This window comes from Saccopteryx bilineata, chromosome 10 (assembly GCF_036850765.1).
Source record: "Saccopteryx bilineata isolate mSacBil1 chromosome 10, mSacBil1_pri_phased_curated, whole genome shotgun sequence".
Lineage (NCBI taxonomy): Eukaryota > Metazoa > Chordata > Mammalia > Chiroptera > Emballonuridae > Saccopteryx > Saccopteryx bilineata.
In genome coordinates this window covers 8,228,813-8,256,227 of record NC_089499.1, presented here as the reverse complement: position 1 = coordinate 8,256,227, position 27,415 = coordinate 8,228,813, and the positions used below count along the sequence as shown (strand labels likewise).

The 27,415-nt window shown below is 60.4% G+C and overlaps 1 protein-coding gene across 4 annotated transcripts; it reads left to right on the top strand.

Moving 5' to 3' along the window:
- Positions 1-367: 367 nt before the first annotated feature.
- On the top strand, positions 368-27,153 carry PTH1R (parathyroid hormone 1 receptor). Of its 4 annotated transcripts, XM_066245347.1 has the most exons (16): positions 965-1,109; positions 3,713-3,769; positions 6,044-6,166; positions 17,159-17,261; positions 19,164-19,298; positions 20,893-21,003; positions 21,116-21,234; positions 21,368-21,462; positions 21,645-21,840; positions 22,280-22,433; positions 23,797-23,857; positions 24,203-24,269; positions 24,588-24,682; positions 25,299-25,440; positions 25,527-25,568; positions 26,092-27,146. In XM_066245347.1, exons 3-16 carry the CDS (start codon positions 6,092-6,094, stop codon positions 26,467-26,469), a joined length of 1,773 nt encoding a protein of 590 aa, XP_066101444.1. In that variant the 5' UTR covers positions 965-1,109; positions 3,713-3,769; positions 6,044-6,091; the 3' UTR covers positions 26,470-27,146. The 4 variants fall into 4 exon arrangements, with proteins under 4 accessions (XP_066101443.1, XP_066101444.1, XP_066101447.1 ...); XM_066245346.1 differs by lacking the exons at positions 3,713-3,769; positions 6,044-6,166 and adding an exon at positions 368-403 and having other exon boundaries at positions 1,011-1,109; positions 26,092-27,153; XM_066245350.1 differs by lacking the exon at positions 3,713-3,769 and having other exon boundaries at positions 971-1,109; positions 26,092-27,147.
- The last annotated feature ends 262 nt before the right edge of the window (positions 27,154-27,415 follow it).

Sequence of the window (27,415 nt, the reverse complement as noted above, 5' to 3'; positions counted from 1 at the left end):
GGGCGGTCTGAGGCCAGCCACCTCACACTCCACGCTCTAGGGGCTACGGCTGGAATGCGCTGAGCCGCAGCGGCCACGTGAATCATTATGCCTCGTCAGGTTGAGCCTGGGGCTTCCAGACACAAACCAGCTCTGGCTGGGCTCAGGGAGAAGGACAACCTCCAACCAGGGTCTCCTGTGCCTGGGGTGGAATTCCAGGATCGTGTCTGAAATCTTCCTTCCTGTCAACCAGCCCTGGTTCTGGCACAGCTCATTCCACAGACCCACAGACGGAGGGCATTTTGTCCACAACCCCCTGCTTCTCTGACCTGTGGCTGCACCAGCAGGCATTGAGCCTGGAGAGACCTGGGGGACACCCAGAGAAGGTTTTCTAGATGATTGCATGCCAGGAGCCCAAGTTCCGGTGGGCAGTGAGTCTGACAGGGGTGGAGGGGGCCTGTGGGACAGTAGGGGTCAGGACAAAAGTAGAATGGGGGTCCCCATATCTCTCCTGGCTGGCAGCCACTGGGTACCTAGTGCTGGGAGACCAGGCCTGCTCCCATCTGTATTAATGCTTGTGACCTGGGTATGAGCCACCAGCCTCCATCTGATTTGTGCAGGTGCCCAAAACTTGAATGAAGTTGCTCAGAGGGGCTGCGGTCACGTGTCATGGTGGCCTCGAGATGTGGAAATTTCTGAGATGTGGAAAGGGCTGGAAGGGGCAGACAGGGACACAGGAACAGAGGGAAGGAGAGTCGGTCAGAAAGGGGCTTGGCAGGGCAAGGAGAAGGCCAGTGAGGCCCCCACAGCTGCAGGCGGAGCTCACCTGGGAGCCGGGCAGACGGACCCAAGAACGGGGGCAGGGAGGGCCCAGCCCAGGGCCCCTGCATACCGGTACTCTCGGACCTGCCCCTGCTCCCCCACCAGGCATCTGGGACAAAGTCCTGGGCCGGTGCAGAGCTTGGTAAAAAATAATTAATTTTTCTTTTTAAGCAAAAGCTCTGACTCAGGCCTTGTTCTGTCCTGAACAGCAGCATCCTGCTCAGGGCTGCTCCCCATGGCCTCCCCATGGCCAGCCTGACTCTGCTCTGTGGCTCCAGGCTCCACATGGAAGACCTCGCAGCTTCCAGGTGAGTGGGATCCAGGGAAGTCCTGAGGCCGGAGTGCAGCTGGGAGGGGCCAGGCCGTGGAAGCCCCCCGGGTTAGTGTGAGTTACTTGTGCTGTGCGTGGGGCAGACAAGGCAGGAGTGCCTGCGTGGAGACAGCTGTGGATCTGGCACTATAGTAACAGGGGGCCTGTGACCGTCTAATCAGTGGGGACAGAAAACCCCTGCCTCGAATCGCCCTGGGAATGCTCCCTGCCTTCCACAGAGCCTCCAGACTCCTGTGCCCTCTGCTTCCCTCTCTGGCCTTCCCGAGAGGTGAGAAACTGTGCTTCCTGCTGCAGGGGGAGGGGGCAGCCCAACCAGCTGCTGTGGGGGCCTCCAGTGACTCAGCCAGGTGGGGGGTGGGGTGGGGGGTGTTTATGAGCAGCCGAAATGGCTGTAAAAGTGGCACCTCGCTTCACTTATGGCCAGGCCATCCCCTCCCCTACTGGCCCCTTGTCTTGAAAACCTTCCAGAGAGACCTGGAACCTGAGAGAGATCTGGGATTAAAGTTTGGGTGGAGGCTCTCAGCCTGGGGTCAGGGTTCAGCCAGAGGTTAGAGGTCAGACTGGGATAAAGACTCAACCTGGGGGAAAGCTCAATCTGGGATCAGGGTTGAGACTGCGATTCAGGCTGATTTGGGTTTAGGGCTGAAGTACGGGGGTCTGCAGGCCATTGCCCCCAGGTGGGGCCAATGGCTTTTCCGAGAGCGAGGCCAGGCTACAGAGCTGAGAACTGAGCCTCTGTCTATGCTGTTTGAGTCTGGTGCCCACCCTGGCCCCAGGGCGTGTGTACCTTGGCCAGAGCCCTACTCGGCTGGCTGGCTGGCGGTTGATGGCAGCATAGGCTTGTCAGCTTAGGGCCATTGCACCAGAAACAAGTCCCTGCTCCGGTTCTGAGTTCCAGTGATTACCACGGCTCCTCCTCCTAGGCTCCAGCCTGGAATCTGAGAGGGGAGTCCCCACAGGGACTTATTCCTACTCCCCACCCCCCCCACCTAGGCCTTTCAAAATGCCATTGAAACTGACCTGAAACTGACCAGAAACTGACCCTGGGGCCCTGGGGCTTGCTTGTCAAAAAAGGTGAGGGTGGCTCTCTACCAGTTAATGTGTGACACCCTACCCCCATGGTGGCACTTTAACCAAAGGCCTAAGGGTGTTAAGGGACCAGTGGCCCCACCCTCAGCAGTGGAATGTCCAGCAGGGGGACTGTTGAATGAGACACATGAGTTATGGGTACTGGAACACCCTTCAGGGGCTCAGAGCCCACCAGACCCCATTCTGCAGACCTATCCACAGCCTACCCTGGTCCTTCCAAGTATAAATATTGTTTCCAGGCCCTGGCCAGTTGGCTCAGCGGTAGAGCGTCGGCCTAGCGTGCGGAGGACCCGGGTTCGATTCCCGGCCAGGGCACACAGGAGAAGCGCCCATTTGCTTCTCCACCCCTCCGCCGCGCTTTCCTCTCTGTCTCTCTCTTCCCCTCCCGCAGCCAAGGCTCCATTGGAGCAAAGATGGCCCGGGCGCTGGGGATGGCTCTGTGGCCTCTGCCTCAGGCGCTAGAGTGGCTCTGGTCGCAACATGGTGACGCCCAGGATGGGCAGAGCATCGCCCCCTGGTGGGCAGAGCATCGCCCCTGGTGGGCGTGCCGGGTGGATCCCGGTCGGGCGCATGCGGGAGTCTGTCTGGCTGTCTCTCCCTGTTTCCAGCTTCAGAAAAATGAAAAAAAAAAAAAAAAAATTGTTTCCAAATCTCAAACTTTCTGATGTCAGATCTAAGGACTCCCCCATCACACCTAGTTTCAGCTCTTAGTTCCCTGAATCCCTCCGTGAATATCCTTTTCCTGTCACCAAAGGGGTGGTCAGTGGTCATCAATCCTAAAACTTAGACTTGCTAAGAAACAGAGACATAAACCTGAGACCATCAAAATGTAACACCAAGAACCACAAGTGTTCTTTAAGTTCTCTAGGTTCACTCTGAGCACCCGGGCCTCTGTCACCACAGGGGCCACACATCATAGGGGGCAGCCCCCAAGTCAGAGCCCCACCCCACGAGTGGAGGAGGTGGGGACACCAGGACGGAGGGATGTCCTGTACACCAGGTCAAGAAGAATAACGCTGGCAGAGGAAACGACAGGGGCAAAGGCAAGGGACTGAACACAGGGAGAGGCCGCGGGCAGCACCTGTTGGGAACAGTCATCTTTGGAGGAAACTGCCTCAAACAGCCCAGTCCTTCAGTGCCAGGACGAGGAAGTCGTGGGCAGCGGGGCACAGGGGAGGGTGTGGCCACACAGTGTGTGGAGGCTGCTGTGCAGGCAGCGAGGAGATAGGCAGGTTAGAGCGGGAGAGGGGTAGGCGGCCAGGAGGGCTGGCTGCATGCAGCTGGATTCCAGTGGCCTTAGGACTTGAGCTTGGGGGACCCATTCACATTGAGCAGGAGGATTTGGGGGAGGGTGTCTGAGGAGCTCAATTTCCACAGCTGAGTCTGGGGAGTCCCCAAAGCCCATGAGTCTGGATACCCATCCTCCAAAGCACTAAAACAGTTAAGTTAAAAGTGCCCTTTGAATGAGCTGGTCAAGCCCCCGTTTTACAGAGGAGGAAACTGAGGCCCAGACGGCAGAAGACTCATCGTGCCCCAAATACACAGTTGGTAAGTGGGCCATCAGGGGCTGTTACTCAGTCTGAATGATATTTCCCAGGGCCCCACAGTCACATTCGCTTCCTCGGGACCATCCTCACAGCCCTCCAGTCCAGGAACCCCCGGGCCCTCCAAACACCTCAGCTTCCCAACCTGGTACTGAGAGTTGGTAGTCTTGGGCTCTGAGGCACCCTATCCCAGGCGCTCAGGTGTCTCCACCCCGTCAAAAGCACGTAACCCCGCCCACCTGACCCTAGTCCCCAAAGACTCCTCCCTCTCATTCCCTAACTGTTGGTCCCCAACGGACCAGGGCCCGCCAAGGGCTTTTGGGGGTGTGACCGGTTGGGAGAAGGAGGTGGGGCCTGCGGGTGGGGGTCTAGGCTGAGCCCCTGGTCCTGCCGCCCGGAGCCGGCCCGGGTGGAGTCAGGGGTGGAGCTGCAGAGGCCGGGTCCGCGTACAGATGGATTGAGAGTTGGAGAGACCCGGACCCGAAGGGACGTTAGGGAGGGAAGGAGAGGAGCATGAGGCTGGAGGCGCGGGCAGGGGCGGGGGCGGGTCCAAGGCCCCGCGGACTGACCCACTCGGGATGTTCCGAGGCTCGGGGTCCAGGCGAGGGCGGGGCGGGCGGCGGCGGAGCAGCTTCCCCAGGGACCCCGCAGGCGAGCAGACAGAGCCGCGGCCACGGGCGCGCGGGGCACCTCTAAGTGAAGAGGGCCTGCTTCGCAGCTGGGGGCCCCTATTCACCGGCGCGGGCCGGACGACAAGAAAAAATAACGTCTGCGCCCGGGAAAAGGAAGCGGCGGCAGCGTCCCGGGCCGCATTCCCATGCCCCGAAGTCAGAGCTCCCCGGCTCCGTCCCCTCCACACTCACATCCCACTGCCTTGCGACCCCGGGCCGCGGCCTCTAGAGAACGTCCCGGGCAGGGGGCAGAGGGTTCCGCTCGCTCCTCCGTACACGGTGTCGAAGGCGACCGAGGGGGGCGGGAGCAGGAGAGGCCCAGGGAGGGCGCGGGGGAGGGAAGGGCGCCCAGCCGCGGGGGAGGGGGAGCGGCAGACGCCGAGGCGAGGGACGCGCGCGGCAGGCGGCGGCTCCGAGCGGCGGCCAGGCGGGGGGTGCTGGAAGCCAGGCGGGCCAGGGGGGATCCCGAGAGCTCCATGAAGTACCCCTGGGGCCGCGGACGGGGCGCTGTCCTGGGGCGGCTGTCGGGGGGTCCCCGACATCCATGGCTAGGCGGGGGCCGCGGCGGCGCGCTCAGAGTAAGTCGGGGTCGGGGGCCGGCGCCGAGGGGAGGAGGCCGGAATTGGGTAGGGGTGACCGGGACGGGTGGGCTGGTCTGTCTCAGTGTCAGTCGGCGGCGCCTCCTCGGAGCCCGGTGGAGCCGCCAGCCCCGAGCCTCTCGGCTCCGTGGCTTTTTTGGAAACTTGCAAATGTTTTCGTAGAGAGAGAGAAGGGGGAGGGGAGGGAGGGAGCGAGGGAGTGACCGAAACGGAGCTCGGGGCTGCTGGAAGAACGGAGGCCAAGGCCGGGGGAGCTAGACAGACTGACAGGCAGACGGACAGAGCGTCCCGGCCGCAAGCGCGCTCCAGCCGCGCGGGCGCAGGCGGGGCTCCCGCCCGGGACGGGGAGGGGGTGCAGGAGGCGGCTGTGGACGGAATGGAGATGTGAGGGGGTTGAGGGGCTAGAAGCAGGCGACTTGACTACCAAAGGTTCCAGTGTCGCTGCAAAGTCGGGATCGCGTCCCCAAGCAGCACGCCCCGAGCGGCTCAAATCGCGCCCACCCCCGGCGCGCCCCGCCCCGCCCCACCCCACCCCCCTTGCGCTAGCCGCGGAGCTAAAAATAACAGCCCCGTGCGCCCCCCGCAGACCGCGACCCCAACCCCTCCCCCGACCCCTCCCCCACTGGGCGTGGGGCGAAGCCACAGCTCCTAGTTCCCCAAAAGAAGAAAAAAAAAGAAAGAAAGAAAAGGCGGCGCGGGGTGGGGGGGGGCAAGGGGCGGGGGGCGGGCCGGGGGCGGGGGGCCCGGCCATATGGATGTGATTTCTCCGCTCCGAGGCAGACGGGCAGCTCCGCAGCGCTCGGCGCCCGCCCGCCGCCCGCCGGCCCCCGGCTGCCTCCCTTCCTCCTCCTTCTCTCCTCTGCGCTCGCTCGCTCGCTAGCCCTCGGCGCATGGGCCCCGCGTTGGGCCCCGGGGCCTCGGGCCGCCGGGCTGCCGGGGTCTCTTAGGCCCCGGCGTGGGCGGGGCAGCCCGGCCTGACGCAGCTCTGTACCCCACCACCATCACCAGGGCCGGCGGCGGCGGCTGCCCCGAGGGACGGGGCCCTAGGCGGTGGCGATGGGGGCCGCCCGGATCGCGCCCGGCCTGGCGCTCCTGTTCTGGTGCCCGGTGCTCAGCTCCGCATACGCTCTGGTAAGTCCCCAGTCCGCACTCCAGGACAGGCTGCGGGCTTGCTCAGGAGTGTCCAGGGCGCAGAGTCTTGGGTTTCCCGAGTAATTAGAACTTTGGATGGGTGGGGGGTCCCTCTGACTCAGGATCCTCGGTACCTGCTGTCTCTGGAGTGTCAGAATTCTGGGTTCTAGATGCCTAAAGTCTCCCTGCTCCTGACGCCTGGGTGTGGGGTCCCAGGTCTGGAAATCAGTGATTGGGGATTCCCTCTCTTCGGCTTCTCTGAGCACCACTGCTCTGGTTGTCTCCCTCAAAGATGACAGTGTGATTTAGCAGAAGACTGGGCTTTGGTCCTGATGTGGCATCCCACAGACTTTGCTCTGGGGGTGTCTGTTTTCTGCAAGTTTTATTTGCAATCCAAGACAGACGGCTGTGGATCTGAAGTCAGAATACCCGAGGCAGGGGGTGGAAGCCAGAGGACCCTCCAGGTCCCAGGGTCCCAGGCATGCACACACACTTGGCACTCATGCCCAGCTTTACCCAGAGTGAAAGCTGTTTGCCCAGGGAGGCGGTGTGGTGTGGCATGGAGGGGCAATGGAGTGCCCTGAAGGAGATGGACCTCACAGAACATTTCTACAGGACAGGCACTCTGAAGGGGGACTCCAGTGAGGGAGGGAATTCATGGGAATATGGGGGACCCCATCTGTACCCTCCTGGGAGCAGAGACCAAGAGGGGACCAGAGGGAGCAAAAGAGACAGGATGAGAGATGAGGAGATAGCGAGAGAAAAGAGACAGAGACAAAGAGGAGGTGGGTCGAGAGCTCCCCAGAGCAGGAGCAGACAGGCCAAGAATAGCAGAGAAGAACAGGGAGACGCGGGCAGAAGCCAAGCCTGGAGACGCACAGGGGCAGTGCCCTCTTCATCCCGGGCCAGGGTCTGGGGGCCTCTGTCCAGTAGAGTCAGTCAGATCCCGCCCTCAGGCCTGGCCCGGGGACCAGCCCGTTGCTGATGAGGCTGTCTGCCTGTGCATCTGACTCCAAGGCCCCTGCCGTCTCCCGCACCTCCCAGGTGAAGGCCTTTGCCTTCTGGAAAGACAGGCACTGCAGGCAGCCTCCTCCTCCTGACCAGATCCCTACCCAGGCAGAGCCTCGAAGAGGAGGCTCTGGGATTCCTTCAGCCCTGCCCAATGCCTGGGTAACCTTGGGCTCCCTCACACCTCAGTTTTCCAATCTGTAAAAAAACAGCAAGAAAGAAACATTTACCTAAGAATCCCCTGATCTGGGCTCTCGTCTCTGCCACGGGCCTTGGCGTGTCTCACTCACCCGTGCCCGTGTCCCATGACTCGGGCTTCCCAAAGCCAGAGACATCACCCATAGGAGGACTTGTAGACGGAGAAACAGAGGTGCACCCTGATGAATGCCAGGGCCCAGAGCCCTTTCCTTGTCCTCCCCTCGGGCCAGGCTCATCTTTCCCAGGGCCCCCTGCAGGGTGTGTGATCATAGCCACTGTGCAGAGCCGGCAGCGCAGTCTGTGTGTGCGTACACGTGCGTGCAGCTGTCCAAAGATAGACAAGGTGATGGGTCTGGGTGTCTTGTGAGTAAGTGTGTGTGTCAGAGCAGGGCTCTGTGGGCTCTGGGCATGGTATTCTCCGGGACTGTGTGAGTGTGTGAGTCCATGTGTGAGCTCACGTGTGTCCGAAGCTGTGGGTCTGGACATGACTTGCAGGAGCATAGCTGTGCTTGCATGTGTGTGCATCTGTGGGTACGCGTGCACCCAGGCCGATGGGTTTCGTATTTCTACCACTGTCTACTTACCAGACACTTCTAAGCACTCTGCAGTATTAACTAGTTTATCTTTCCAAAAACCCTCTGAGAAAGGTTCTGTTATTGTTGCCATTTAAAAAAAATTATCTTTTAGATTTTCTTTATTGATTTTAGAGGGAGAGAGAGAAAGACAGGGGGTGGGGAAAGAGCAGAAAGCATCAACTCATAGTTGCTTCTCTTACATGCCGTGATAGGGCAAGCCCAGGGACTCGAACCGGCTACCTCGGCACTCTAGGCCAACACTCCATCCGCTATGCCACCACAGACCAGGCCCCATTTTTTAACTGACTTGAATCACACAACCAATATGACCGTTATTTATTGCATGCCAACCAAGTGCCAAGCACTGTGACGTGGGGTGGAGGATAATGGATTCCCCAAGGCCAGACACTAGGTTTCTGGGGAAACTGAGGCACATGTGGCAAATCTCCCTAGCTTAGCTCTGGCCCAAGGCTGAGGGTAGGGCAGGAGGTGAAGTGTCAGGGCTGACTCTGCTCCAGGATCTTGTTGGGGCATCTGCGGCTGGACTCTCAGGCTGTGAGTGCACAGGACCCTCCCTGGCTTCAGGGCCAAAGGATATGGCCCGAGAGTCACCCAATACGCTGTGGGTTCTCTGGGCTCAGCTAGAACCAGCGAGAGCCTGCCAGCCTGCCAGCTCCCTCTCCTCACCCCAGGCACTGCCTCTCCCACCCATATCTGTGCCGGTGCCCACCCGCCTACCAGCCCCAATTGAGAGCCTCTGCCACCAAACCTGTCTGCGGCCCACATAGCCAGCCCCAGGACCCGGCTCACATCTCCAGAGATCTCATGGTTCGGGGGTGCTTTTCAGTGGCCGGACTCAGCTGGTCTGTCCGGTGCCTTACAGGGAAGAGTACCTGCAAGACTAGGGTCAGGAGGAGTGACGTTTGGAGGGAGGGGCGAGCCCACAGGTTGTGAATAGAAGGCAAAGGGGTGGTCTTATCCTTGGGGACGTGGCATTCTAAGGACATGGGAAGGAGAAAGTGCAGGAGGAGAGGCTGAAGGTCATTGTTGGGGGCTGGCCTTAAGAGTAGAGATGTGACTTCAGAGTCACTCGGGAGGGACTGTGGGGTGGGGGGAGTGCAGGGGACTCCTCCCAGTCTGCTCCAGGAGCAGGTCAGCAACAGGGCTCACTGTTCAAGACAAGAAGGCACCTATGTGCATTGAATAGTTCCCCAGGTTCTGAACTAGAAACATTGTGTTTTCTCACTCCATCCACTCACCACCACCCCGTTTTCTGGGCAGGACCCTGGGGTTCCCCTGAGTCTGCATGCAGCACAGGTGGGATTTGAACCCAGGTCTTTAGACTTCTGCACTGAGCTTCTTCCTCCAAAGCAGAGTGAGGACTTGCGCTGGCAAGAGATCCCCACGTCCACTCTGGGTTTTCTCTTTCCTCCTTTTTTTAAAATATAAAACCCCATTATTTTACTTTTATTTTCTTATTTTTTAACTTAACTGACACTTGAAAATGTTTTTTCTTATTAAAGAGTCAAATAACACAGCCCTGGCCAGATAGCTCGGTTCCCAAAGTTATTCCAACACTCGTCCCAAAGTGCAGGGGTTGCCAGTTTGATCCCGGTGAGGGCACATATAGGAGCAGAGCGATGTTCCTGTCTCTGTCTCTCCCTCTCTCCCACCCTTTATCTTGGGAAAAAAAAAAGCCAAATAATACAGATAAACATCATCCTGTTTACATCTAAGTCCCACACCCCTTTTAGAGAAAACTGTTTTTAACAGTCTTGGGGGAGGGATGTACTTCCCACCTTTTCTGTTTCCAGAAGGCCTCTTCTGTGTACCTATCAAGTGGATAGTTTCATTCAGTTGTTTCTGCTTTGTTTTTAAACAAACTATCAGTTTGCAGATAGGGCTCTGGCATATGTGTTTTTCTGCTTACAGGTGGGCTTGGAGACCTTTCTGTCAGTAAATGTGAATCTGCCCTTTTTTTAACGCTGCGTAGTATTCCAGAATCTGGGAATCGTGCGTCAGCTCCTCGGAATGTGCGTTTAGATCACTGCATACTTTTCGGCTGGTGTGTGTATGTGTGTGTGATTCCAGACCGTGGCAGCAAGCTCCTTGAAATGCCCTCTTGTGTCCCCGTGTGACCAGTTCCCTGTGGGGTAGTTCTAGATTCTGTGATTGCTGGTCTGAGAACACCGCATTTGTAATTGTCATAGACGTGGCCAAAACGCTGTCTAAAAAGCCGCTGGGCTTATGCCCCAACCCCAGAAAACAGCAGGCAGTCTCTTCCCCACACCCTCTGGCTCACAGGAGACTGAGAGCATTCTTTTCTTCACCTGTGCCATTCTGATAGGTGAATAGTGCTGTCTCGTGTCATTTTAATTTGCTCCAATTACCAGTGAGCTTTTGGACTTGACGTTGGTGTATGGTCCGTCTTCTGAGAGCTTTCTCAGAGCCGTTACCCGTCTTTGTCTGGGTTGTCTTTCCCATATTGATTTGCTGGAGCTTTTTATATCACCTGCCCTTTAAACCCCCACCCCCACCCCCAGCTCTGGGGACCGACCGCCTGTGGATGGAGCGGGCGGGGGGGGGGGGGCAAGCCCTCCCCTCGGGAACTTGGGTTTTCTTCGGAATGTTTTAATGAGGCATCAAGCGGCCTCCCCCAGATTCCTGTTGTGGGCCTTCTGGGGACACTCCCTGGTCCGGCCACCACATCAGGAAGGCCAGAGAGAGAGAGAGAGAGAGAGAGTCCCCAGGAAAAAGAAAGGGTGTGGTGGGGGTCGGACAGACCCCTTACATTGTCTGCAGAGTATAGTGTGACGTGGAGAGGGTGCAGAGTTTTGCTCACAGCCGCAGAGACGTCAGGACCCTGCAGACCTGTAAGAACCCAAACTCGGGGACCAGCCTTGTGCGGAAGTGAGACCCGGCGGGATCCTATCCTGCTGGCCGGTCAAGCCGTGGCTGGGTTAGGCCGTACCATCCTCCTGGGCCTCGGTCCCCCAGGCCAGGTTTTTAGAGAGCCCTCCCGTGAGGATAGATCCACCCTGTCCTGGTCACCGGCTCCATCCTGGGCTCCATCCCGCCGTCTGTCCTGAAGGCCTCCATGCTGGCCAGGATGAGAGGCTGCGAGGCGGCACAGTGCCTCCCCCAATGCCCCCCCCCAGCCCCAAACACAGGCAGCCTGTTCAGGAAGGCCTGGTGAGGGGGAGGGACAGTCCACACTTGTCAGCAGTGGCAGGCCGGAGTGTCGCCAGCCGGCGGGGAGCCCGTCCCAGCCTGCTCGGGCCAGCCGGGCAGACTGAGGGCAGCAGGACGTCGGGGGCAGTCCCTAGCCAGCTGGCATGGGAGACATTGAGGGGTGCCAGCACAGGCCCCAGGAGTAGAACCTGGAGAAGGGGTGTAGGAAGGCCAGGAGGTCATAAGGGGGTCTCCTGTTCACCAAGGCTTTCTCCTCCTGGTTTTTCTCAAGGCACGAACTCTCTCTGCTCCTAATACTCGGGCTCAGCTGTCCTCTGCTGTCAGAGCCGAGCACAAGCCGCTGCCGCCACCACCGTAACCATCTGGTCACCTGTGTGTCCGCCTCCACCCCCGAATTACCTCTGTGGAGGCTGCCTTAGGTGCTCTGCAAAGAGGCACTTGCCTGGCGCAGCAGCAGATGAGATCCGAGCCGGTGGGAAGCTGGTGCTGAGGCTGGCGCTAGAGAATCCAGGTGGTGGGGTGCTTCCTCCTTCCTCCCCTTCCTCCAGGTGGCAGCCTGTGTCAAGCAGACCTCAGCCCCAGCCTTGACCCTCTTCTTTTTTTTTTTTTTTTTTTTGTATTTTTCTGAAGCTGGAAACAGGGAGAGACAGTCAGACAGACTCCCGCATGCGCCCGACCGGGATCCACCCGGCACGCCCACCAGGGGCGACACTCTGCCCACCAGGGGTGACGCTCTGCCCACCAGGGGGCGATGCTCTGCTGCGACCAGAGCCACTCTAGCGCCTAGGGCAGAGGCCAAGGAGCCATCCCCAGCGCCCGGGCCATCTCCGCTCCAATGGAGCCTTGGCTGCGGGAGGGGAAGAGAGAGACAGAGAGGAAGGAGGGGGGGAGGGGTGGAGAAGCAAATGGGCGCCTCTCCTATGTGCCCTGGCCGGGAATTGAACCTGGGTCCCCCGCACGCCAGGCCGACGCTCTACCGCTGAGCCTCTTCTTTTTTGACGGTGACTCTCAGCCACAGTGTCCCCATTTGTAAGATGGGATATGGTGGAAGGTGAAGGACATGTGGCTAATGTCCAGGGACAATGGCTGGTGCCAACAGGTAAAAGAGCTCCTTTGAGGTCACGTCCAGGGATGGCCACCAGATGACCAGTGTCCTCTAGAGGCGAGCAAGAAGCCAACAGCCGCCTTCCCCCCAGGGGACCAGGCTGGACCCAGCCGGAGGGATGGATAGATGACCCAAGAGGGCACCCTGAGGCTGCACTGTACGTGGGAGAAGCACCTTCCCCAGGGGCAGAGGTGTCAGCTGATGAAGAAGGATCCCTTGTATTTCCTCCATAGTTTTGCCCGGAGGAGACTTTGGGCCTGTCTGGGATCACGGACAGCGAATGTGTGGAATTTGGCAGTTAGGAGAGGCACTGAGAGGAGTGGCTCTCATCTGGTCAGGGCCACGGAACTGGCTCCCTCCACCACCACTGTCACCATCACACCTCCATCACCCACCTTGACCCTGCCTCCTCCCTGTCCTCAGTGCCACCATCGCTGCCACCCTCGGCTCCAGCACCATCCTCAGCACCATCCTCAGCACCATCCTCGGCCGGGTCGCCTCGGGAGCTGGCTTAGAGCTGTGTGCTCCCGGGGGGAGGGGTGGTGAGCAGATGGCTTTTCTCTTCCTCTCAGCTTCTGAACTCAGGAAATGAGAAACACATCCGGGCCTCTTGACCACACACTGCTCTCTCCCTGGGACAGCAGCTTCCATCTTTGTAAATAACATACTGGCTTCCAGCCCCCGTCTGCACCCAGCCTGGAGCCCCTCAGGTGCCAGCTCACTGCTCCCAGCCTGCCTCTCTCCGCCTTCCCCCAGCTAAGGTCGGGGCTAGACACAGGGCTACGGTCAGGTCAGCACCCCACCCCTGCGTGTTCACAGGCCGCGTATCACGCACACGTGTGCACACAGGAAGGCTCCGTGTGGGGCTGAACGTGGAGAGAGCATGCTACAGGGGCGGTGTTGAAGCCCTGCACCGATTAGGTCGGAGGAAGTCAGCCCTAACCTAGCACAGAGGTGGATTAAGGTCGGCTGAGGCCCCGGGTGCAGAAGAAAATATTGGGCCCTTAAAAAGAAAGGGAAAATAAAAATACACGTTAACCATATTTTTAAATAAATAAAAATATGTACTATTGTTAAAATTGCACATAGGAAACCAAACTTGGTGTCATTAGGAAAAGGCATGAAGTTGGGGTTTTGCGGGGCCCTTCAGAAGTCGGGACCCAGGGCGCCTGCCCGGTGCGTCTGTCTGTTAAATCCGCCTCTGCCTAACCTAGCACAGTAAGGGGGTGTAGGGGAGGGGGATTTGGGACACCTGGCATCAGGGTTAGGTGGCCCTGTCAGTGTTGTGTGTGACTAACTGACCCCTGGTCATGGCCCAACCCTGGGTCCTCAGTCTTTGCCCCAAAAAGCCAATATCCACATATTCTGGATCTAAAATGATACAAGTCCGAGTCCTCCACTCCAGGTGCCAGGCCAAGAAGACACTGGTTCTGCAGGGGTGGGCTGTGAGGTGACGCAGTAGCCAGGCGCGAGGGGACTCGGAATCGGAATCGGAGGGCAGCCTTTCCCCAGCACCTCCTGCAGAGAAGACCTCAGTCAGCGCAGGGGCAACGGGGGGCTCTTTGGCCCCCCACGCTCACTAGAGCAGCAGCCTTGAATCTCAGTGTGAGTGCAGGGTGCTCCCGAAACGCAAGGAGTTGGGAGGACCTTCCACCCTCCCCCCAAAGGCTTGTGAGGCGCATCACCCAGTAAGCCTTCCTCATTCCTTCTTCCCAGTCCTTGGGGGTGCACCTCCTGTTCGTCCGCCCCTCGCTGTGGCCCCCACACTCGGACATCTACCCAGATCGTCTCCCCCCCCAGGCCCCTCTGGGTCCCGGGCTTGGGGTACCGTGGCGCCCAGCAGCAGGGGGTCCATAGCCAGGCCTTCGTGCTGCTCCGGGCCAGCCCTGCCTGGCTCTTCACCCGGCACAGCAGGGCCTGGAGTAACGTCATCAGAACGGTGATAAGATGCTCTAGGAACTTAACTGTTGTTTATATCAATTAGGCTCTGGTGAAATTGGTTTTGTTACACTTCATTTCGCTTAAAGTCTCAGAACCTATCAGTGTTAACTGAGGTCTCGCTGTGCCTCTTTTAACCCTCTCCATAGCCCTGTTGTTAGCCTGGTTTTACAGGTAGGAAACTGAGGCACAAGGATTAGACAGCTTTCCTGAAGACACAAAGCCTGTCAGTGGTGGAGGCAGGATTTAAACTGCGGTGCTGGTAGCAGAGTCTCCTGGATTTGGAGGGGGCGCAGCCGGGGGGAGGGGTGATGTGAGCCGTCAGGCAAGGGAGCTGATAGTGAGTGCTTCCTCTACTCAGGCTTGAATTCCCCTTGCTTAAATGGCGGTTCTGGGTGACAGAGAAATGGGCCATTACAGTGCAGAGGCCAGAGATGGGGCCCCTGTCCCTGGGGATGAATGAAGGAGTTTGAGTGTTGGGGGGTGCTAGAAGCACACACTGTCCCCCATCCTGGGCTTTCCCAGACCCACCATGAAAACGAGAGTCCAGAAAAGAGGGTGTGCCTCCTCTCGGCCAGGGAGAGGATGAGGCCAACAGCAGCGGTGGAGGCTGAGCCGTTCCAAGGGCCAGTTCCTGGTCATCGCCCAGTTAGCAAACCAGTCCGTCAGTCAGTCTGCCAGCCAAAGTAGCAGTCTTCAACCCCCTGACTGAGTGCCTTTGGTCTAACCATTAGCGTTGACCCTCAGTCACACTCAGTGGGCGAGTGTGTCCGGTGGGAGCGCTGGTGTGCCAGTCCTTAGGGGCGGGGAAGCCTGCCTCCGTCAGTCACTCGAGAGCTTTCTGTCGGGAAAAGCGCGGTGCATGCTCTGGTTGTCTTGAGAGATGGCGGTGGGTAGAAGGCAGAGGGGCCGTGGGAAGGGGCTGTGGTGAGTGAGGAGTAGGACTATGGCAGAGGAGGTACTGACAGTGAGCAGGGTCTGGTGGCAACATTGATGGCAGTGAGTTCCCAGGTTGGAGCCATGTTTGGAGGCCCCTGGATGTTGCCCTTGGTGCTGGTGGTGCCGGTGGAATAGCTCTGGGGTGACGACGGTAATGGTGTTCTCGCAGTAGTGATGGTGCAGGTGGTGATGATACTGGCAGTGATAGTCCTCGCTCATGACGCTGGTGGCGCTGGTGATGACCGAGTGGTGACAGTTGGGTTGGTGGTGTCGGTCACGGTGATGACCTGGCGGTTACTGATGGAGGTGTGAGTTGCATCAACGGAGATGGTAGTGAAGGGGTGTTGGTAGTTAATGGTGTGATGGGGGTGGGGTGGGCAGGGCAGCTGTGCAGGGTGAGACCCCCTCAGCAGCCTGTATCCCCAATACCAGGGCACAGAGAGCTTCAGGTTAGTGTTGGAGCCCCCTAGATTAGGGCAGGCCAGAGTTGTCCTCCCTCGAGCCGCCATAGCCAGAGGGTTGCCAGAAAGCTGCCGCAGCCCTTCCAGGAGCCGTGGGCATAAGGTTCAGCTGAGAGCTCGGTGTCCAGCTCGGACTCCAGAGACCCGCAGAAGCGCGGACACCCACACACGTACCCTAATGGGCAGAGCAGCCGTATCGCACTCCGTCCTTTGCCCAGACCACATGTTCACTGCGTGTTCAGAGACGCAGCCTCAAGTCCGCAGCCCCCATGTGAGAACGCCCAGGGACGGGGCGCACGGCAGTGCACATGCCCAGCCACCCAGACGCGCATGCGCAGAGGCGCTTCGGCTAAGTGAAACCAGCAGAACCCAAGGCCGGCAGAGCCAATTGGAGACTCCTTGGCCCTGGAAGCCCTTGCTGCTGCCACCAAGAGACTCGGTCAATTAACTTCTCCCTGCAGCCCAGCTCCTTGCCCCGCCCCAGCCAGCCAGCCAGTCCTTACCCGCGGTGCCGCCCCTCCCCCCACCCACCTCCCTCCTTCCCTGCCTTCTGCTGGTCCTCCTGCCCTGCAGAGCTCCACTCAGACCGAAGGGACCCGGCCAGGCTCTGCCCCGTGGAGCCTGAGGAGACACAGCCCTGCTCTGGGCCTCAGGGGACATGTCCTTGTCCCGGGGTGTCGGGGAATGCATTCAGCTCTTGTGGGTCTCCGTCATGGGCTTGAGCACACTGAGCTGTTTCCAGGGCAGGATGCTGCCTTCACCCTTTGACTCATTTTCAACCCTCAGTCAGGGGAACGGATGCTCGGGTGAGACCCCGCTCCCAAAATGTTCTTGTTCCCCTCCTTAAAACGGCGCAGGCGAGTCTCAGTGGGTGGAAGGAAGTCCAGGCAGATGGAACAGCAGGAGCGGAGATCTGTCTGCGTTGTCAGAGAGAGAGAGGTCTGCTTGGATGGAGGAAGCTTCCAGAGAATCAGTGGGAGCAGGGCTGTGGGTGACTCCCAGTCAGCCTGCACAGGAGCACTCGGCCGACCCAGACCACGATCCCACTGTCGGCTCCCTCTTGGCAGCGCAGCGGTGGGCGGGGCCGAGGCCTCCTCGGCACTCACTGGGGAGAAGGCCAGGATGGGAATGTGTGACTCGGAAGGTCCCCCAGGGCGCTAGGACTTGAAGAAATCCAGGACCAGTTATTTTCCCCGGAGTTCAGCACTCCCTACCCACCCCCACTCCCACCCAGGTTCCCAAAGGCGGCCTAGATCCTGTGTGGACCCTTTCTGGGACATTCATCCCTTTCCCATGCCCCCCTGGGGAGCAGACTGATAGAGTATCAGTGACTGAAGCATGCAGGGTTACTAGCGGGCAGACGGGGGTCAGCCCCCTCCCTCGGTTTTTCCTCTGGTAGGGCAGCCCTACCCCTTGGAGCTGGAGCTTCCGATCTGTAAAGTAGGAGCAACATAAAGCAGAGTTCCCACATCCCAGAGTCAGGGCCTTTGGGGAGGGGGGAATCCCTCTGGGAAGTTGGAATGGTTGTGGGACCTGCTAGGAAGTTCTGCATACAGTCTGAACTTCGACTTGGTAGGTGGATGCAGATGACGTCATGACCAAAGAAGAGCAGATCTTGCTACTGCACCGTGCCCAGGCCCAGTGCGAGAAGCGGCTCAAAGAAGTCCTGCAGAGGCCAGGTAGGGGCTGGGGGTGTGTGGGGGGGACCTAAGGAGGAGGGTCTGGGGACGTGGCCAGGAGAGGGCGGGGCCAGAGGAAGGCAGAGTCCAGTCTACACAACCCAGTGGCATCAGGGGAGGATTGTCCAGGTAAAGGGGAGCCAGGCCAAAGTGAGGTTACTAAAAGTGGGGTGGGCCAGGCAAGATCGAACTCAGCAGGCTCCGAAATGCGCTGTGCCTCTCCTCCCAGGGTAGGGGTCAGATGGTGCGAAGGTTGAGTCACCTCCAAGGTGCTTAGATCCGTGAGGCACGCTGAGGTTAGGAGCACAGACGAGAATGCTAGACCCCACTGGGGTGGGCTGGGACAGCCTCCTGGAGAGGAGGTATTCAAAGCAGGTCCAGAGGATGAGTAGGTCCTGGAAAGAGGCCACCTGGGCAGAGGGCAAGGCAGAAGTAAGTATTCAGGGTCAGGGGAGTTGAGGGTCCACCGGGCTGGATGGGGCGGAGCATAGTGGGCCAGGGATGGGTGTGTGTGATTCTGTCAGTCGTGGTCACTGTCCAGGAGAGGGTGCTGACCTGAGGCAGGGAGGGCTTCCTCCCACCGGCACAGTATCCTGGGACCCCTGCCAGGCGGAAGGTGGGAGTGACGCTCACCTGGCTTCACAGCTCCTGCCCTCATCCCAAGCCGGTTCTCATGTTGAGTCCATTTCTTCGAAGCAGAGACGGGGCCTCATTAGCACCCATCCGGGCCTCCGACATCTGTCTGATTAAGCTCATCAACCCGGAAGAGGTCCAGACCCGGAATGGGAGGCTGACTCTGGGCTGGGCCTGAGGCTGCGGGGGAAGGAGGCTGGCACACCCAGGACGAGGTTGAGCACGATGACAGCTCTGTAGTGCACACCCTTTCCTCACACTCACGGGGCCTCTCGCATCAGCTCCACCAGTGACTCCCCGGTTCGCTGCCCGGCCACATCAGGGTCTTGGGGGTCAGGTGGGCCCTCCTTGCTTTGATTCCTGAACCTGGTTGTAAGAGCCTGGAGGCACTCCATTCTGCCCCTCAGTTCCTGATCCAACCCTCTCTTCCCACTGGCGCCCCGCGGCCCTGGGGTGCAGGCAGGAAAACGGCACGGCCGGGCTGCCCCGGTCCGGGCTGTGTGTCTGCACTCAGCTCCCCACTGTTGCCGCAGACCCCGACGTGGGAAAGCCGGGGCGCCCCGGCATGGGCTGCGGCTTCAGGGATGCACGTCAGACAATGAGGGAGACTTCTCAGTGAGGAACGAGGCCTCGGGCGTCTCTCCCAGGGAGAGCAAGCCTGGGCCCCCCCTCAGATGGAGTCTCCAGGGTCCCTGTGGGTCCCTTGGGCACCCCTGACTTGAGCATCTGAGATCAGAGGGCAGGCTAGGTGGGCTTGCCTGTCTGCTCCTGACCGCTGTGCACTCTTGCTCTTGTCTGGCCCACCGGCAGCTTCTTGACCTGCCCAGCTCTCCCAACCGGCTTCATTTTCCCTGCGTAACCGCTCTGTTGACATCGCCACAGCTGTCTGCTTTGGCCATGCGCCCCCTGGTGGGCCCTTCGCCTCCTGCGTGGGCTCTGCTCACCCTGGGTCCAGGGACACCACCCGCGCCTGCCCACGTCTTGCCCACATTTACCGCTCAACCTTCTCGCCCACTCCACATCGCATGGTGCTGGACCCCATCTGAGCCCCTCTGACAGTCTCCACCCCTTTGATTACCTCTGCACCTGGCAAGCGCTGCAGAGTTTGTAAAGCACTTACTAATCTGTCATCTCGGCTCTCCCAGCAGCTGGGATGTCAGCAGCGCAGAGCACAGGCCCTGCTGCACAACCGGGGAGGCTGAGGTAGGAGGTCGCCCTGAGTCTCCTGCTGTGGCACGGCTGACACCCCTAACCGCCTGATTTCTCCAGCTGACATCCTGGAATCAGACAAAGGATGGGCGTCCGCATCCACATCCGGGAAGCCCAGAAGAGAGAAGGCATCTGGGAAGCTCTACCCTGAATCTGAAGAAGACAGAGAGGTGCCCACTGGCAGCAGGCGCCAAGGTACGCCCACACTTGCATCTGAGACCGGCTTGGCCCGCCGGCCCCGCTGCCCACTGCTCTCTCCCCTTCGAGGGAGCTCAAGCTCCTGGGCTCTCCTGGGAAGGCAGAGGCTGCTCCCCCTCCCAGGAAGGCAGGGGAGGGGCTGGGAGGGAACGGCCGAGGAGGTGACGGGCAAGCTGGATGGGCCCAGCCCCTAGGAGATGTGGGCAGAGAATGTGCCCTGCACCACAGGGAGACCCGGGGCTACGACCCCTTCTATGGAGAGAGATGACAGAGCCAGGGAGGTAGAGGGGCAGAGAGAGATACACAGAGACAGAGATAGAGAGAGGCAGGGAGAGACAGAAAGGAGACCAGGAGCTCCAAACTGGGACTGGGACTCCCTCAGAGGAGGGTGCACCAAGACACTGAGTGAGGCTGGCCATAGAGACAGGCGGGAGGGTAGGGTGGGGCCGAAGACCGCGGGACAAGGAAGAGAGAGAAGAAGAGAGGAAGGGCGAGGCAGGGCTGCGTTGTCCCCCAGGGAGGTAAGGAGAGACAAACGCGGAGTCCGGCTGCAGCCACAGGGCCAGTTTGAACCGGCTGGGTGGGCAGCAGATTCCAGATGGGCCACATCTGGGAGGCTGTGGTCACCCTGTGGCTCCCCAGGGACCAGAGGGAATTGTGGGCCTGGCCAGGCGGGGCTGGGAATATGGTGCCCAGGACAGAGAGCCTTTCACCAAGCTGGGGTGGGTCCAGCCATGCAGGCAGCCTTCCAGGGTGGCTGGAGAGTCCTGTGGTTGGAGCCCTGCAGGGGAAAGAAGGGAACTGGGGGTGTGGAAAATGGAAGATTCAGAAGCTGGGGACCCTTGCAGGTCACGTAGCATCTCCGCTGTGAGTCCAGGGCCCCACAGGGGACATGTCGCCCTCCCTCAAACCCGCAGTGAGCACTTAGGTTACCTCTGCCCCAAAAGTGTTCTTCGCTGGAATTTCACAGCAGGTGCTTGGGGGCGGGCCTTGGCTGGTGGCAGGAGCGTGGGTCGATATGGTCAGTGCCACCTTCCCAGTGCAGGAACTAAAGTGCAGAGGGCGGACACCTGCTTGAGATCCGCAGCTCTCTGGGAGTCCAGCCGGCACTGGAAACGAGACCTTCTGCCTCCTGTCCATGGTCCCAGCAAGGGTCACATAGGAAGCATTTTCAGTGGAGGAAGAGTTAGTTTGTAAACTTGCCCTTCTCCTGGGACATCTGGAAGGTGGGGCCAAGAGCAGACAGAAGAGAGAGAGCTGGCCAGGGTCTGAGCACTCAAGGAGGGCAGGGCCTTCGGTTATATGACCTCAGCAAATATTGGCCTCTCTTGCCTCTGCCGGCCTCGGGGCCAGCGCCAAGACCTGCATACAGGGGCATAGTGAGTTCTATGAGGCCGTGTGGGTTCAGGGCACAGGAGGGAGGAAGGGCTTAACGCAGTGTCTCCAGAACACTCCAGGCCTGAGTTCCCCAGTCCTGGGGTGTAACTGTCCCTGAGGGAACCAGCAACCACAGATGTAGTCATCCCTCTAGGTCACTAACCGTGGACTTGACTGGTGTCCCCACCTTGTCTGTCTGTCTCTATGGGCACAGGGCGCCCCTGCCTTCCTGAGTGGGACCACATCCTGTGCTGGCCGCTGGGGGCACCAGGGGAGGTGGTAGCTGTGCCGTGTCCTGACTACATTTATGACTTCAACCACAAAGGTAAGGTGGGCTGGAATAGGGTGGGGCCCAATAGGGGTACGAGAACGTGGAGGTCAGGGTTTCAGTGGCTCCATACCCTTCTGCCCACCCCGACCCTCCCATGGGCCTGCAGGCCATGCCTACCGTCGCTGTGACCGCAATGGCAGCTGGGAGCTGGTGCCAGGGCACAACCGGACGTGGGCCAACTACAGCGAATGCGTCAAGTTCCTGACCAACGAGACTCGTGAACGGGTGAGACTTTCTCTGTCCCCAGCCTGACTGGTGTAAGGCCACCCACACCATTTGCGACCCGTGACCTAGTCCTGACTTCTCCAGCATCCTTAACCTGGCTTCTGTTACCCTGGGTGCCTTCCCACCTGCACAGGAGGTGTTTGACCGCCTGGGCATGATCTACACCGTGGGCTACTCTGTCTCGCTGGCCTCCCTCACCGTGGCTGTGCTCATCCTGGCCTACTTTAGGTGGGCGGGGCGAGGGGCGGGGCGGTGTGGGCGTGGTCGGGGAGGGCCGGGTGTGGTACCTCCCTCGCCTTCACTGCACCCCTGCCCCAGCCGGGTGCCCCGACCCACCGCGCACAGCCTGCTGCCTGCCCAACCACCGCTCGTCCCCATGCCCCCACCCACGGTGATGTCGCGCCCCGCAGGCGGCTGCACTGCACACGCAACTACATCCACATGCACCTGTTCCTGTCCTTCATGCTTCGCGCCGTGAGCATCTTCGTCAAGGACGCGGTGCTCTACTCAGGCTCCACCCTCGATGAGGCCGAGCGCCTCACCGAGCAAGAGCTGCGCGCCATCGCCCAGGCGCCCCCGCCACCCGCAGCCGCCGCCGCCGGCTACGTGAGTGCACCTGTCCCGCAGCCCACGCCCGGGCCCCTGGCCACCGCCATCTCTCCCGGCCTGTCTCCTGCCACCTTCGGCTTCAGGCCACTCACACCCACCTCACTGTGTCCCTCGCACCCCTCAGCCCTGCTTTCAGCCCCTACTGCCAAGGGCTTTGTGAGGGTCCCCCACTCTCGGCGGGGTCACCTGCATTCCTGCCTCAGCCCTGTACGCCCCAGCCACCTGTTTCTTCACCTTTGCCCTCTGCCACTGTCATGAGTGCTCTCCTGCCCTCTTGGTAGGGGACTTGGACCAGAACCTGCCCCTTCCTCGGGGACTTGACTAGCGTCATTTGTCCTCTCTCCCCTTTACGCTCCATCCCCCCTCACCTCCGCACTGGAACCCCCACATGCCCAGGGGCAGGCCGCCCTCTGGCTAACTCCAGCTGGTCTCCTAGGCTGGCTGCCGGGTGGCTGTGACCTTCTTCCTGTACTTCCTGGCCACCAACTACTACTGGATTCTGGTGGAGGGACTGTACCTGCACAGCCTCATCTTCATGGCCTTCTTCTCCGAGAAGAAGTACTTGTGGGGCTTCACAGTCTTCGGCTGGGGTACGCGGGGTGGGGGGGCGGGTGGCGCTGGGGCAGCGGGGGGCGGAGGGGGGACAGGCAGGGTGGGTCTATGGGTGACAGGCCCAGAGGGGGCCACTGAGGGTAGGGCACCCACACAACATATCCCGTTCAGGATGTGGGACTTAATCCTGGGTCAGAGGTCATCCTGGAGCTGGAATGGGGATCTGGGGCCCTCTCCCTGCTGAACCCTGTTTCCCCACCAGTACCCTCACTGTGTGGTGCCCACAGGGCCCACGGCCCGGCTCTCAGCTTCCTCTGGGCTTCCTCAGCCCCTCTGCAGAATGGGGAGCCCAGCTTCGCTCTCCTCCCCCGCGGGCTCCGGATCAAGTTACTGATAATTGTCCATTATTGTTGGCAGCTCCAGAGCTTGGCTGGGCTCTGGGCAGCTGGCCAGGCTGCAGAGGGGTAGGCCTGGTGGCTGGAGCCCTCCCAGTGCTCAGCACCCAGAGGCCCTCAGATCAACAGCCACCGCCTCCCTGCTCCTTGGCACACACCCTCACCTTGACCTCACCCATGGCAAGGCCTAGAGTTGGGGGCGACCTAGGCCGGGTCCCAGGAGTTGAGGATGGCTCTGGGGCTAGAGGGTGTCAGGGTAGGGGGAAAATGCACCGATGGAGAACACAGGGACTTTGTAACTTTGTGGGACAGGAATATCACAGCTCTCTTTCTCACAAACCCAGGTTGTTCCCTCCCCCTCCCATGAGTGCTCAGGCCTAGAATGAAGTGTGGAGGGCTGGGGGGGGCGGGTGGAGACCCTGGCTCCCTTTCTAGAGGCAGAGCTCAGCCAGATGTACCATGTGCCACCTGGGCTAACTTAGGCCTGGGCACCCAAGGTTCCCCTGTGGTTCTTTACCCAGCTAGAATGACAACCTTGACTCCATCCAACCTCATCCATGTGGCCAGGACCCTTTAAACTGTGGGGGGGAGTGCTGGGAGGTAAAGGTTCTCCCCCACACAGGGGACCCCCCCACTCCGGAGCAGCACCCTGTAGGGGAGGGGAGGAGGAATGGCCTAGGCGTGGATAAGTGACTGATACCTTGTTCTACCACGACTCCCACAGGTGTGATTGTGTGTGTGTAGGACATACAGAATCCAGATGAGGGCAGAGGGTAGAACGGGGTCTTGAGCCCCGAGGGGAGGCTGTTGGGGGAGCAGGGCAGCACAGTCCAGGGTCTGGCCCTGTCACCAGGGTGTCCAGGGTAAGGGTGGGGTCAGGGACAACAATGATGTAAGCTCGGGGTCATGAGGGATGAGGGGACTGGGACTGGCATGGTGGGCTGAGGAGGGACATCTTGAACAGCGTCTGCAGTCCCTCACACTCTGTCCCCCTCTGTGCACACAGGTCTGCCTGCCATCTTCGTGGCTGTGTGGGTCAGTGTGAGAGCCACCCTGGCCAACACCGGGTAGGTCCAGGTGGAGAAGGGGGCTGGGGTGACATAGACCAGAAACAGCCCTGGTGCCCTCTTCCTCTGCAAAGCATATACGACGGGGGCCTCCTATTCCCTGGCCCTGCGTGGCCCCAGCGTCAGGAAGTTTCAGTCCAGCTTTGAGCCAGGTAACCCCTCAGGATCACAAGAGGCAACTTCAGAGGAGGACTCTGAGGGTGGCCTCAAGCCTGGCCAACCCAACACTCCCCTGTCCTGTGTTCCCCACAGTTAATTTCAGAGTAGACCAGCTCTGGGGCGTCTCCGTGGGCAGGCCAGGGTGGGAACAGGACAGGTGGGAGCTGATGCTTCTCCTTCTCCCAGGTGTTGGGACTTGAGCTCTGGGAACAAGAAGTGGATCATCCAGGTGCCCATCCTGGCCTCCATTGTGGTGAGCAGGGGTGGCCACGGGGCTGGGGGGGAGTGTGGGTCACTGACCCCAGTGATTAACCCTTGACAGGGACCTGTAGAAGCTTCCCTGGACCCCAGGGTCAGAGCCACAGGGCCTGAAGTGCGGTGGCAGTGGCAGAGCAGAGCCTGGGTGCGGCACGGGGTCCTGGAGGCCTCTGCCTGCCCCGCCCTGGGGTGCGACGTGAAGTCCCAGCGGCCTGCCCCTGCCCCGCCCCGGGGTGCGACGTGAAGTCCCAGCGGCCTGCCCCTGCCCCGCCGGGGTGCAGCACGGACACTCAGCCCTCTCTCACTCCCACAGCTCAACTTCTTTCTCTTCATCAACATTGTCCGGGTGCTCGCCACCAAGCTGCGGGAGACCAACGCCGGCCGGTGTGACACGCGGCAGCAGTACCGGTGAGCCGCCCCGCCATGCCCAGGCTCCAGAGTTCAGAGCCCCTCAGACCCCAGAGTCACGTACAAAAGCAATAATAAGCTTGTTTTGAGGGGAGGCCCCAGCTCCCGATTCCCTAGCTGGTCCCACCAAATGTGATGGGATCTCACCTGGTCTCCACAGGCCCTGGGGGCCCCCCAGAGCCAACCTGGGCCACTTGGTGCCAGGTGCCGCACTAGAGCTGGGGTTTGTGAGGGCGGAGACAAACCCAGACCTCTCCTCAAAGAGCTGGTCACAGGGATTCCAAGGGACAGATGGCAACGGTTGGCCTCAAGAAGGTGCACATCAGCTGAAACCTGAGGGGTGGGCCATCGGGGAGTGACCAAGTGCCTGCAGAGGGTCCCCAGGACAGGGGACTGTGTAAGCTATGGTCCACTGCAGGAGCCTCCGAACCACAGGGCCTTAGGAGCCCTTTGCTAAGACAGGAAAGTATTGTCTCTGGTGAACTGGCTTACCCTCTGCTAGCGGCCAGAGCCTCCGGCCCCTTAGTGGCTTCTAGAGCCTGGGGCCGGCAGGTGGGGGTGGCGGGCGCCTGTCGGGGGAAGTGGGGGGCCTGACCTGCCCTCCCTGCTGGCCCAGGAAGCTGCTCAAGTCCACGCTGGTGCTCATGCCGCTCTTCGGCGTCCACTACATCGTCTTCATGGCCACACCGTACACCGAGGTCTCAGGGACGCTCTGGCAAGTCCAGATGCACTACGAGATGCTCTTCAACTCCTTCCAGGTGCGCCTGGCTGAGGGCGGGGGGCTGCTCCCCCTCCAGGTGCGGCCCTGACCCCTGACCCCCAACCCCCACGCCTCTCTCCACAGGGATTTTTTGTCGCCATCATATACTGTTTCTGCAATGGCGAGGTAAGCGGTGGGCAGCAGTGGGGCAGTGCAGGGAGGACACAGACGTGCCAAGGGGTCCCCCGCGTCCCGTCCCTCTGTTCTTCTGCCGGTTCTTCCTTGATTTCTCCAACAACATCCCTAAAGACATACTGAAGGCAGTGAAAAGTCTTTCCAGGTGATTCAGGCTCAGGATGTGCTAGGATTTCTGAGCTCATCAATCTCTGGCCATAGCCCAGTGTCTCCCCAGCCCCACAGTTGAATTCTCCATGAATTCCCCATGATCCATATTGAGCGGCTCGGTCACACTCGGCCATTTGAGCCTCGTAGCTTCTGGGTGTGTCAGCCGCCTGCAGCCAGACACCACGTTCTGCAGATGACAGGGCTTTTACTCGGTCTTGGAATTTTCCAGGGATCCCGCCTCCTCTGCCTCCATCCAGTGCTGAGTGTTGTCAGGGCAGGGATGGGGCACTGCTGGGGTTGGAGTGACAGCTGGCGGAGGGGTCGGGGGCATGCCTGATGGCCCCCCGTGCTCCTGCCGCTCCAGGTACAGGCTGAGATCAAGAAGTCCTGGAGCCGCTGGACGCTGGCACTGGATTTCAAGCGCAAGGCACGCAGCGGGAGCAGCAGCTACAGCTACGGCCCAATGGTGTCTCACACGAGTGTGACCAATGTGGGCTCCCGCGCGGGACTCGGCCTGCCCCTCAGCCCCCGCCTCCTGCCCGCTGCCACCACCAACGGCCACCCCCAGCTGCCCGGCCACACCAAGCCAGGGGCCCCGGCCCTCCAGACCACACCGCCCACCGCGGCCGCTCCCAAGGACGACAGCTTCCTCAACGGCTCCTGCTCAGGGCTGGACGAGGAGGCCTCTGTGCTGGAGCGGCCACCCGCCCTGCTGCAGGCGGAGTGGGAGACCGTCATGTGATCAGGGACCCAAGGGTTGGACCTATGGACAGATAGACGGACCAAGAGACGGGTGGCTGCCGGGCTGCCCACTCACGGCTGGGCTGGGAGGACGAAACAGGAGGAAAACAAAAAAAGAAAGAAAAGGGAAAAGGAAGCAGTGTGTGGCTTCCTGTGGTCTAAGCTGGGGCCCCGAGTCACTCCAGGAGGGAAGGGGGCTGGCAGTCGGGGGGAGTTCTGGAGCCTCACCTCAGGAGGGGTCCAAAACACGGGCCAGTCCCTGGGGCCAGGGCCCAGTCCGGCAGAAAGGGCCTGGGAGAGGCCGTGCTGGGTCTGCAGAGGCTCGTCTGCTGTCCCAGTACCTGGAAGACCCTGTGCAGGAGTGCACCCCAGCCTTTCCCTGCCACCAGCTGCCACCTCACCTGCTCCCCACAACTGTACCCAAGCCCCGTGGGGGACCCAGGCTACCTCTGGCCCTGTCTCCCTGAGTCAGCTCTCCACCTGGCCCCCAGTCACTGTCTGCCGAGGCCAACAACAGGTCCTTCAGGTTCCTGGCCATGTGGCCTAAGCCTGAGGCCCTACTACAGGCCCCTTCCTGCTGCCTAGTGGCCATGCTGTGCCCCGCTGAGGCTAGGACACTCAGTGAGCCCTCCACACCTGACCCCCAGCCTAGACCTGACACATCTCTAGTGACCACACATCTCTAGTGACCAGAGACAGTGCGGGGGGGGGGGGGGAGGGTACCAGAGCCATTAAGTGAAAGGTCAGCTGTGGTCTCTGCTGCAACTCTGAAACTGTCAGGGAGCGCGGGGTCTGGGCCCAGAGAGCCGGCTGGCAGGACTCAGCGGCTCACTGTGGGCCTGAGGGTAACCAAGCATCCCCACCCAATACCTACCCACCACCTTCTGTCATCCCTGCCCAGCCCAGTCGGGGGCCCTGGAATGGCATAGGCTCTCCTTGGCCTGACA